Below are 12681 nucleotides of genomic sequence, written 5' to 3'. Positions count from 1 at the left end.
GTATTTCTTGATTCAGATAGAACATACAATTTTAATCAACTTTCCAATTTACTTCTATTATCAAATTTGCTTCATTCTCGTGTTATCCTTTGCTGAAGGAACATTGACAGCTAGCTGAACACATCTAGTTAGCCAATCACAAGACATACATTTGTGCAGGCACCAATCAGCAGTTAGCTCCCACTAGTGAAGGTTATGTGAGTATTCTTTTACAACAAGGGATAACAAGAGAACAAAACACATTTAAAAATGTAAATAATTTTGCATTTCCTATCTCTTTAAAATGACCAATTTTCTTCTGTTATCAAATTTGAGTAATTCTCTTGGTATCCTTTGTAGAAAGAGTAGCAATGCACTACTGGGAGCTAGCTGCTGATTGGCACACCCGCTGTGTTCAGCTAGCTCCCGGTAGTACTTTGTAGCTTATGAGCCTATGCTTTTTAACAAAGTAAGAGAACAAAGTAAGATAGATTACAGGTCTAAATGGGAAAGTTGTTTAAAAATTAAAAAGTGTCACAAACCACTGATTAGAACACACAGAAAAGAACTGTACTTTTAATAAAAAAAATGTGCACAATGTAAACAGAGTGCACACATAATATAAAATAAAATACAATCACTAAATAAATTGATATTAAAAATATGACCAATTGTCCTTTTATTTTAAAATTTCCACAATAGGATAAGCGACCCTGAAAGAGAAAAAGAACAGCCCTTCATAGCATAACACTGTAACAACTTGTGCTTTTGATATATGAGCTGATCGACACCAATACTCACATTTCTCAGAGCCACTACAGCTATTATAAAAATCCCAGTAAGTAACTAGATTCTTCTTCTTCAAATATTTATTGTATACAAACAGTTATAGCACATAAAAGAGGTATATACTGGTAGCAGACATTTAAAAGGACATTAAACCCACATTTAAGGGACCGGAAACCTCAAAATTTTCTTTCATAATTCGGATAGAGAATACAATTTTAAACAACATTACAATTTACTTCTATTATATAATTTTCTTCATTCATTAGATATAATTTGTTAAAGAAATAGCTGTGCCCATAGGTGAGCCAATCACACAAAGCATCTATGTGCAGCCACCAATCAGCAGCTTCTGAGCCTATCTAGATATGCTTTTCAGAAAAGGATATCAAGAGAACGCAGCAAATTAGATAATTGAAGTAAATTAGAAAGTTGTTTGAAATTGCATGTTTTTCTAAATCATGAAAGGAAAAATTTGGGTTTTAAGGTTATACTTCAGTAATTCAGTATACGCTGTAAAACAACTGGTACAGCTCAATGTGATGCCTCTTAAAAACAGCTGATTCCTTCTCTTGGATCAGAACACCTCTCTTAGCTTCAACTTTTGTTTCTCCTGGTTTTTCAAGGAACTACATTGCAATGGAATGCTCTATCTGTATCATGAAAGTTTAATTTTGCCTTAAAACTGCCACGTATCTTACTGTTCTATGGAATTATTAATTGCACACATGCCATGAATTGATATTAATTGTTAAATGAATTAAAAAAAAAACATAGGGCCAGAGTACGAGTAGCGTGCTAACAGTTATGCGTAAGCGAAAAGGGGTTTATCGTGGGTGTTTGCGCGTGTTGGGTGTATCGCTTATATTACAAGTTGAAAGTAAACGCGATTGCTTGAGCGCAATTAAAGTTAACGCGCGTCAGGATAGAGCGATCACAGAGCTCTGGTTAGAAAAGAAAGGCTGCAAATGGCTTTAACATAAAGATACATATATACATGTCTAAATATGTATGTGTATGTATATATATATATATATATATATACTGTATATGTTTATATGTGTGTACATATGTATTTATATGTGTATATATGTATTAACAGACATATAGACATACACATACATATATATACATATGTAAATATAAATATATAGACATATAAACACACAAATACATATGTATAAATATATAGACATATAAACACACAAATACATATGTATAAATATATAGACATATAAACACACAAATACATATGTATAAATATATAGACATATATATAAGTGCACTGGAACCCTTTGCAGTCAAGTAGATAAAAAAGCATATTTATGCAATATTCATATTTAATAAAGTGTTATATTGTGTATGTACTGTAAATATTTCACATTCCAATGTTCTACACATAGCAGAATATGTTATATGTATTTACAGTGATATACACCTAGCGCCTGCTATGAGGACACCCTTAGGCTTTGAATAATTGACCCCCAGATGTCAACTAAAGAAAGTCAAATGGTGGGGAGAATTGCCAACCTAACAGAGGCGGGGTCTGAAGTGGTAAAAAGTGTATCAATATATTAATACATTAATACAATTTATTATACAACCTATCAAAATTACAGTACATAAAAACATGGATCCATGTGCCTAAAAATACTTAATAACAGTGAATATTTAAAACAACGACCATTAACATAGGTTTTTAAAAGATTCCCAGGGGAAAATGGTGATTTCTGGCCTGTACTTAAGATGAATCGTCAATGGTAAACAGTAAATCCTTCTAATAATGTTTACCACCTAGTGGTATCCTGCATCTAAGTGCTTGGGTCCGTGTTCAGCAGTTTAATTCTTATATTGGATCTTTGCAACTATGTGCTTAACACAAGAGAATGGTAATTCCTGGCCTGTATTTTAAGATGAATTGTCAATGACATACAATCAATCCTCCTAATAGTGTTTACCACCTAGTGGTATCCTGCACCTAAATGCTTGAATCATTAATGCTTATATTGGTTTCTTACAACTATGTGCTTAACTAAAAATTCTCTTGAAGGGTGTATGTGAAACCCTGAGCAGTCCTTCTGTAAAAGAAAGGCGCAATAGTGTAGATTGTTTAAATAAAGATAATAAATGAAACTAGGCTTACCATTGGAACAGCCAATCGAATGCAAGCTCAATCCTATTGGCTGATTGGATCAGCCAATAGGATTGAACTTAAATCCTATTGGCTGATTGCATTAGCCAATAGGATTTTTTCTACCTTAATTCCGATTGGCTGATAGAATTCTATCAGCCAATTGGAATTGAAGGGACACCATCTTGGATGACGTCACTTAAAGGTACCTTCATTCAATAAGAAGACGTCGTCAGAAGAGGATGCTCCGCGTCGGATGTCTTGAAGATGGGCCTGCTCCGCGCCGGATGGATGAAGATAGAAGATGCCGTCTGGATGAAGACTTCTGCCCGTCTGGAGGACCACTTCTGCCCATCTGGAGGACCACTTCTGCCGGATTCGTTGAGGACTTCGGCCCGGTTGGGTGATCTTCAAGGGGTTAGTGTTAGGTTTTTTAAGGGGGTATTGGGTGGGTTTTAGAGTAGGGTTGGTTGTGTGGGTGGTGGGGCGGGGGTTTGTAATTTTTTTTTACAGATAAAAAAGCTGATTACTTTGGGGCAATGCCCCGCAAAAGGCCCTATTTGTAATTTAGTGTAGGGTAGGGTTTGTTTTCTATTTTGGGGGGGCTTTTTTATTTTGTTAGGGGGATAAGATTAGGTGTAATTTAGTGTTTGTTTGTTTTTGTACTTAATAATTTTATTTAATTGTATTTAATTGTATTTAGTTTAGGGAATTTAATTATAGTGTAGTGTTAGGTGTAATTGTAACTTAGGTTAGGTTTTATTTTACAGGTATATTTGTATTTATTTTAACTAGGAAGTTATTAAATAGTTAACAACTATTTAATAACTATTGTACCTGGTTAAAATTAATACAAACTTGCCTGTTAAATAAAACTAAACCCTAAGCTAGCTACAATGTAACTATTAGTTATATTGTAGCTAGCTTAGGGTTTATTTTATAGGTAAGTATTTAGTTTTAAATAGGAATAATTTATTTAATGATAGGAATATTTATTTAGATTTATTTAAATTGTATTTAAGTTAGGGGGTGTTAGGGTTAGACTTAGGTTTAGGGGTTAATACATTTAATATAGTGGCGGCGGTGTAGAGGGGGCAGATTAGGGGTTAATAAATATAATGTAGGTGGCGGTGGTGTAGGGGGCGGCAGATTAGGGGTTAATAAGTATAATGTAGGTGGCGGTGTGCTCCGGGAGCGGCGGTTTAGGGGTTAAACACTTTATTTAGTTGCGGCGGGGTGCGTGAGCGGCGGTTTAGGGGTAATACATTTATTAGAGTTGCGGTGGGCTCCGGGAGTGGCGGTACAGGGGGTAAACAGTATAGTATAGTGTGGGTGTTTAGTGACAGGGTACCAATAAAGCTGTGAAAAAGCTGAAGAGCAGCGAGATCGATGACTGTTAGTTAACAACAGTCAGCTGCTCATCGCCCTTTTTGACAGCTTTTTTGATAATTTTGGAGAAGGTATTCAGGTCCGCGGCAGCGATGTTAGGCGATCTTAGGCCAGCGTATTGGTGCCGTCGAATGCAAGTAAGTTGATGGCTTGATAAGTAGGTGCCATAGTATGATGCTCTTGCATAGTAATTGTGATAGACTGGAGTATAGGTTTATATCTACTATAATTAAATGCAATTTGCAGGTTCTTTGTAAAACAAAACATCTGGACCTATACAAATATATATAGTCAAAACCAAATAGTTTGCCAGTACAAAAGAAACCATTACTGCAATTACTTAACATTATTTAGTTGTTAATAAGAATGAAAACAGTGTAACACATTTTCTTACCATAAAACCATGATACAGCAATCGCCTCTAAAAACACAACAGCAATGATAGAACAACCGGCACCAAATTCCTCCAGAAGTTTTACAACGTATGCTCCACCCTAATAGAAATCAGCCAAAAAGACTATTAGTAAGAAATGTCGTATTACAAAGTCACATTGAAAATGGAAATGGCCCAAATCATGTAGCAGGGCTAAATAGCACCTATTTTTAAACCTTTGCATGCAGATATTAGCTGAGTGAGCAGAGATCACATATTACACAGGCAAGATGTTTATAAAGCCAGATAGATGCTTCATCCCATAGCACTGAGGGCAAAAAGTCCAAACTGCAGCAGCACTGTATAAAAGTTGTATTCAAGCCACAAAATTACAACGTTTCGGACAAGTGTCCTTAATCATGTATAAGGTAACACTGATACAAAGCACTTAATATACCTGTAACCCCTCCCACCTAATCAGAAAGCCACCTGTCTATACATATCCACATCATAACAATTTTTAGCTCCCCCTAGTGTGCACATACCATATTATTCATTATATTATATAGATATATTTTATATCCTACTTTATATAGAGATACCAAACATATATCGTTCTATTCCATCCTAGGCACAAAATTAACACAAAACAAGGGTATCCAATGATTATATATCACATAACAGGTTCTTGACCCCCATATTATATCCTTTACAGGAATTAAAGGGATGATTATTAATGTTTGAGTCTTTTCTCCCTATTCCCCCCCTCCTAGGCTTCTCTACATGATCAATTATTTGAAACCTTATTTGGCCGAGGCTGTGTCCAACTCTCAAAAAATGATGTGCCACTGGTGCATCCAGTATTCCTGTCCTTATACTGCTTTTATGCTGATTCATCCTTTCACTCACCTTACGGGTGGTCTCTCCTACATAACCCTACCCACATGTGCATTTGATTAGGTACACAGCATATTCTGTATTACAGGTAAAATTCCCCCTAATCCAAAACTTTTTGCCAGTACATGGGTGGGTAAATGTAGAACCCTGCATCATATTATTGCAGTTGGTACAATGGAGGCAGGGAAAACACCCACTGTTCTTTTTACCAATGTAACTTTGCACCTTTTTCTTACCTGGGCCTATATCTGCTCTTACAAGAGTATCTTTTATATTTCTACACCTCTTGTATGCTGCCATAGGAAATTCCTGAAACTCCCTTATATCAGGATTACAATCACTCAATATATTCCAATGCTTCCGTATAATCCCTTGTATTTTACCACTAAGAGGAGAAAAATGACTAACAAAGACCATCCTATCCATTTTTTTCTTTCGCTTTATCCTTTTGTTCCAACAGCTTCTGTCTAGGGGTCTCCAATGCATTTTTTATACCCTCCTGTATCAGCTTTGGTGGATATCCTCTCCTTACAAATGCACCCCCAATCTCACTTAGTCTCTGACATGCCATATCTTCATCTGATACTATGCGCCTCACTCGCAAAAACTGACTTTTTGTCAAAGACCGAGTGAGAGTGGGGGGGGGTGCACTATTGTAATGTAGTAAGTTGTTGCAGTCTGTTTCCTTTCTGTACAGGTCTACTGATAAACTATTCCCTGAGTTGTACACTTTGGTATCTAAAAAATTGATACTCTCTTCACTATGGACAAGTTTAAATTTAATATTCAGGGTAGCACTATTCAAATCCTCAAAGAACTTCTTCATGGTTCCAATGTCGCCCAACAACAGTCCGAACACATCGTCAATATAGCGCCACCATGTGGCACCTTATTTAATAAATAAAGGGTGACTATACACCACAAGTTCCTCATCCGAGTCGGTTTCAGGGGACTCAGAGGGAGAAGTCAGACACGCAGAGGTGGGAAGCGCCACCTCAGACACAAAGGGGGCCAGTATGAGTGGCAGCAAGAATCGTGCTGTGACTCGCAGCCACAAGAAATGACTGTGAACCTAAGCAGAGCGCAGTTAATCGTGGAAGAGGAGTGGGTTCTTAACAAAGGACTATCATTTTGTCCCACAGATGATTGTAATATGTTTGAACTGTGCAAAGATTTAAATAGGTTCTTTAGATCAATAAAATTGAAAAGTTTTTTTTCAGGCTGTAATGTGTCACCTTCAATTGAGAATGTATGCAATTATTTACTCAATTTATCTGCATTAAAATTAAGGAATAAAAGTAATTTCATATAATCATTAAGATTAACAAAAAGGTGAATTGTAATTTTACCAAAAGGGACAAGAATGCTTTGAAATTGAGTGATAATAAAGGGATTATTATTAAAGGAGCGGACAAGGGAGGGGCCACTGTCCTTCTAGATAAAGATTATTATGTCCGGGAGATTAAAACACAATTGACTGATGAGAGAGTGTATAAATTGTTAACCACAAATCCAAAATTTGATATTAAAAAGGAGGTGGAAAACTGTGTTTCTAAGGCTGAAAGAGGTGGTATCATTGGGCAGGATGTGGCTAAATTCTTAATGGAGACTGAGGAAATCACACCTGTCCTATACACTTTACAAAAAAATTCATAAGGACAGAACAGCTCCACCAGGACGCCCTATAGTGGCTGGAAATGGGTCCATCCTGTCCAATTCATCAATCTTTTTAGACAAATATTTAAGACCATTTGTAGGATCAAATTCCTAAATCAGAGACACAGGATTTCCTGAATAAAATACAAGGTTTAATTTTGAGTGAAGGCAAAGGCATCTTGTACAGTATGGATGTGGTGAGTTTATACACATCAATTACTCATGAGGCAGGTATTGGAGCAGTTAATATGATGCTTTGCAATTATGGAGGAATAAGTGAGATGCAGAGACAATTTATTCTAGAGTTACTAGGTATTGTACTTAGATGTAATTATTTCCTTTTCCAGGAAGAATATTTTTTGTAACTCCAGGGCACAGCCATGGGTACCAATGTCGCCCCCACATATGCAAATATTTTTATGAATGTGTTCGAAGAGCATGTGGTGTATAGTCACACATGGTGGCGCTATATTGACGATGTGTTCGGACTGTGGTTGGGCGACATTGGAACCCTGGAGAAGTTCTTTGAGAATTTGAATAGTGCTACCTTTAATATTAAATTTAAACTTGTCCATAGTGAAGAGAGTATCAGGTTTTTAGATACCAAAGTGTACAAATCAGGGAATAGTTTATCAGTAGACCTGTACAGAAAGGAAACAGACTGCAACAACTTACTACATTACAATAATGCACACACCCCCACTCTCACTCTGTCTTTGCCAAAAAGTCAGTTTTTGCGTGTGAGGCGCATAGTATCAGATGAAGATATGGCATGTCAGAGACTAAGTGAGATTGGGGGTGCATTTGTAAGGAGAGGATATCCACCAAAGCTGATACAGGAGGGTATAAATAATGCATTGGAGACCCCTAGACAGAAGCTGTTAGAACAAAAGTATAAAGCGAAAGAAAAAATTAATAGGATGGTCTTTGTTAGTCATTTTTCTCCTCTTAGTGGTAAAATACATGGGATTATACGGAAGCATTGGAATATATTGAGTGATTGTAATCCTGATATAAGGGAGTTTCAGGAATTTCCTATGCCAGCATACAAGAAGTGTAGAAATTTAAAAGATACTCTTGTAATAGCAGATATAGGCCCAGGTAAGAAAAAGGTGCAGAGTTACATTGGTAAAAATAACAATGGGTGTTTTCCCTGCCTCAATTTTACCAACTGCAATAATATGATGCCGGGTTTCTACATTTACCCACCCATGTACTGACAAAAAGTTTTAGATTAGGGGGTATGGGTTATGTAGGAGAGACCACCCGTAAGGTGCGTGAAAGGATGAATCAGCATAAAAGCAGTATAAGGATAGGAATACTGGATGCACCAGTGGCACATCATTTTTTGAGAGTTGGACATAGCCTCAGCCAAATAAGGTTTCAAATAAATGATCATGTAGAGAAGCCTAGGAGGGGGGGAATAGGGAGAAAAGACTCAAACAGAGATAACTATTTTGGATTTACACACTTGGTACTATGTGGCCAGGTGGCATGAATAGAGAAATGGATTGGAGTGTTTTTTGAATAATCATCCCTTTAATTCCTGTAAAGGATATAATATGGGAGTCTAGAACCTGTAAATACAGAACAAGAGAGGCACCTCATGGAACAGTATCGTCTTATGCAGAGAAGTAAGCATACATAGCTGTGACGCGGATTACGTGGCCAGCTTAGGAATGGGGTACTCCTCCAAACTACTTTTGACGACCATACACCATCTATACAGGGACAAAAACTAAGGACGGCTCCCACCGTAACGTTGGCCTTGGGTTATCGTTGATTGGATACCGGTCTCCACGTGCAGGTTCCAGTGTGTTTGTCTGATGGGTGACTTTAGGTTCCGTCCTGTGCTGTGAGGCACACGTTTGTTCCGCTTATCTTGTGAGTACCCCCCGCTGCTGGCTGCTATGTATGCTTACTTCTCTGCATAAGACGATACTGTTCCATGAGGTGCCTCTCTTGTTCTGTATTTACAGGTTTCTCCATCCGTTTTCGCCATCAAGAGTGCTGCCTGATCTGATGTGTTCCTTTACTGCTCCTGGACTCTAATTACCATTTTATCCATATTCGCACTTCCATTAGAGACTTTATGCTCTATATTTTGGGTCTAGAACCTGTTATGTGATATATAATCATTGGATACCCTTGTTTTGTGTTAATTTTGTGCCTAGGATGGAATAGAACGATATATGTTTGGTATCTCTATATAAAGTAGGATATAAAATATATCTATATAATATAATGAATAATATGGTATGTGCACACTAGGGGGAGCTAAGAATTGTTATGATGTTGATATGTATAGACAGGTGGTTTTCTGATTAGGTGGGAGGGGTTATAGGTATATTAAGTGCTTTGTATCAGTGTTACCTTATACATGATTAAGGACACTTGTCCGAAACGTTGTAATTTTGTGGCTTGAATACAACTTTTATACAGTGCTGCTGCAGTTTGGACTTTTTACTGTATATTGTGGGTTTTGGTATAGACCCTAGCAGCTTGCATGGACTGACTCCACTGAGTGCTGAACAGTTATTTTTTATTTGAAATAGCACTGAGGGCAGTGTTGCTTGTGAATTAATGGTAAATTTGAGTTAGATTAATAGATACTGATAATCCTGCTGAGGAGACTTGTTGTTCAGACAAGCTCATGTTGGGAATTCATTGATGCTCATTTCACCTTTATTTTCTAATGGGTTTTCCTAACCTTAAAGGGATGTTAAACCCACATTTTTTTCTTTCATGGTTTGGATAGAGCATGCAATTTGAAGCAGCTTTCTAACTTACTTCTATTATCAAATTTTCTTTGTTCCTATCTCTATTTAAAAAAGCAGGATTAAAAGTTTTGGAGCCGGCCCATTTTAGGTTGAGAACCTGGGTTGCGCTTGCTATTTGGATGGCTAAATGCAAGCACCAATCAGCAAGCCCTATCCAGGGTACTGAACAAAAAAATAGGCCGTCTCTAAAGCTTTCATTCCTGCGTTTTCAAATAGAATTAGCAAGAATCGAAGAAAAATTGATAATAGGAGTAAATTGGAAAGTTGCTTAAAATTGGCCGCTAGCAGGGCGTGTCAATGTTCACGATTGTATCTGATCGGGCTGATTGCTGTCCGCCACCTCAGAGGTGACGGACGAGTTAAGGAGCAGTGGTCTTATGACCGCTGCTTCTTGCCTGAAAGCTCGCACGGAATTAGCAACATTGACAGGTTGATAAATCGACCCCCTATTATATAATTTGCTTCATTCTTTTGATATCCTTTATTGAAAATCATATCTAAATAGGCTCAGTAGCTGCTGATTGGTGGCTGCACATTGATGCCTTGTGTTATTGGCTCCCCCCATGTTCATTGCTATTTCTTCAACAATGAATACCTAAAAAATGAAGCAAATTAGATAATAGAAGTAAATTGTAATGTTGTTTAAAATGGTATGTTCTATCTGAATCATGAAAGAAAAATGTTGGGTTTCATGACTCTTTAAATATTTGCTGTTTTGTTAAGTGAAAGTAGTCTTGCTAGATAGAATGGTATTTATATCAGCAATCTTACAACCGCAAACAAAGAGGGGCGTTCTATGACGTTTTTTAGGCATTGTCAGGATTTTCACCTAAACCATGTCTCAGCATTCTTAATTTAGAAAGATGCCATTGCCCATGACAAGATTGTCTCTTTCTTATTTTTATTTTCTTTAAAAATTTTCAAGTTTTCTCTTTTGAACATTTTAGAGTGGATTGTTTTATTGAGGCCCTTATTTTATCTTTGACATTTTTTTGTAGTTTTACATGGCGGGAATAGAAGTAGAACCTTATTTTAATGGAGCTGACGTCACCACTGGCTGCTATGACGAGGGGAACATTTCTTTGTATCTCAACATTTTTGATCAGTGGTGTTGCACCAAGCTTCTTCAGTGAGATATTAGTTTCACGAACAAGCTTTATTGAATCTAGGCCATTGTTCTCTCTTGCTCCTTCAAATTTGTAAATGTCATTATTTCAGAATGAACTTCAGTAATCAGGGACCACAACATTTTATCTGCGCTATTCTGGATGTAAACATGTACATTCCCCCCTTATTTAAATTCCAAGTAAACCTTAGTATGATCATATACCTGTACAATACATATACATAGTATGTTTATAAACTAACAATACAGTCCCATAATGGGGCTGAATTCCTTGTCAGGGGACAGTTCTATTATTCTGTTTTGCCATTTCGTGTAATGCCACTTTTATCTATAATATAGACGTTGGGTGATTTTTAACATGGATATAAATGACATACGGGTAGATTTGACATAGGTCGAGAGGACATAATTTGCTTGATCTTGCTAAATGCCGACAGCATATGCTGTCTGTATTTATTATTACACAAGCATTTCTAGTGAAATGCTTGTCCAATGCCGTCCTCTGATTAACAGCGGCCAATCGGCCGATAGCAGGGGATGTCAATCATCCAGATCGAATCGGGATGATTTCAGTCTGCTACCTAAAAGGTAGCTGAGAGGTTAAGGAGCAGCGGTTTTACGATGGGCGTAGAATGCAGCATCCACTGCATAATAAATCTACTTACTAGTCTTTATTAACTGAACTTTAGACAAGTATAGCAGAATCCATGCTTGCTGTCTTGTATGAGAACTTTATTTTTTACTCTCTTTTTTTTTAATCTCTTCTCAGACCCGTTAGAGATATAGAGATTATCCTGTGATTATCCTGTGATGAATAGCAGTAGTCTATAGGGGACATTAATATATTTTTTCTTTGTTACATCTAAAAGAGCATATTTTTAAAAACTGACATGTTTTTGTCATAAATAAAGCTTTTTTGTTTTCATGCTTTTGTGGCCATTTTCCTGTAGATCAACAGAACTTTCTTTGAGTATTATTCTTTTCAGCCAGTATGCAATTGATATTTTAGGAAAAGTTGTATTTCTCTTTATGTGACATTTTGTATCAATAATGGTAGGTTCTTTAGTACAATGTGATTTTAATTAATATACCTAGAAACACAAAAGTTTAGATACAGTAAACAAAATAATTTAATGAAAATTAAATCTAGCACTGTATGTTATTTTGGCACTCACTACTGTAGACACATAGAGATGACAAATGGACAAAATAAGTGTATGCTCTTACATTGGTCAGTGTGCTGAGTGAGCCAGTAAAGCAGACTATTACCAATCCAAGGACAAATAATTCTCTCCTCTTGCCCAGGGTTTGTGGGAATTCATCCATAATAGCAGTGATCACTGCTTCCAGACCTCCAAACTGAAGATTGCGAGGAATAGAGGCAACAGGTTATATTGTGACATTTGCATTTGATAATTTCATTGTTATCCAACTTTTAATCAGTTTCTTTTCTTTTAAAGACTTGATGCTTTCTTACTTTACCCATATCAATCACCACTATAAAGCCATATTTATAATGGTCATACACTGTATAGCTCAGCATTTTAAAGGGTCATAATACCCA

General features: G+C 36.7%; 1 protein-coding gene across 1 annotated transcript in view; it reads right to left on the bottom strand.

Moving 5' to 3' along the window:
* The window catches only part of LOC128647018 (sodium-dependent serotonin transporter-like), a 188449-nt gene that overhangs the window by 36518 nt on the left and 139250 nt on the right, over nucleotides 1–12681 (bottom strand). The window contains exons 11-12 of the mRNA XM_053699831.1: nucleotides 12345–12476; nucleotides 4680–4779 (exon numbers count right to left, since the gene is read on the bottom strand). Coding sequence (XP_053555806.1) covers nucleotides 4680–4779; nucleotides 12345–12476 — 232 coding nt within the window. The remainder of the gene's footprint in view (nucleotides 1–4679; nucleotides 4780–12344; nucleotides 12477–12681) is intronic.

The sequence above is a fragment of the Bombina bombina genome, chromosome 2 (assembly GCF_027579735.1).
Source record: "Bombina bombina isolate aBomBom1 chromosome 2, aBomBom1.pri, whole genome shotgun sequence".
In the NCBI taxonomy this organism is placed as follows: Eukaryota; Metazoa; Chordata; class Amphibia; order Anura; family Bombinatoridae; genus Bombina; species Bombina bombina.
The sequence above is the reverse complement of the archived record's forward strand: the minus strand, read 5'-3'. Positions and strand labels throughout refer to the sequence as shown.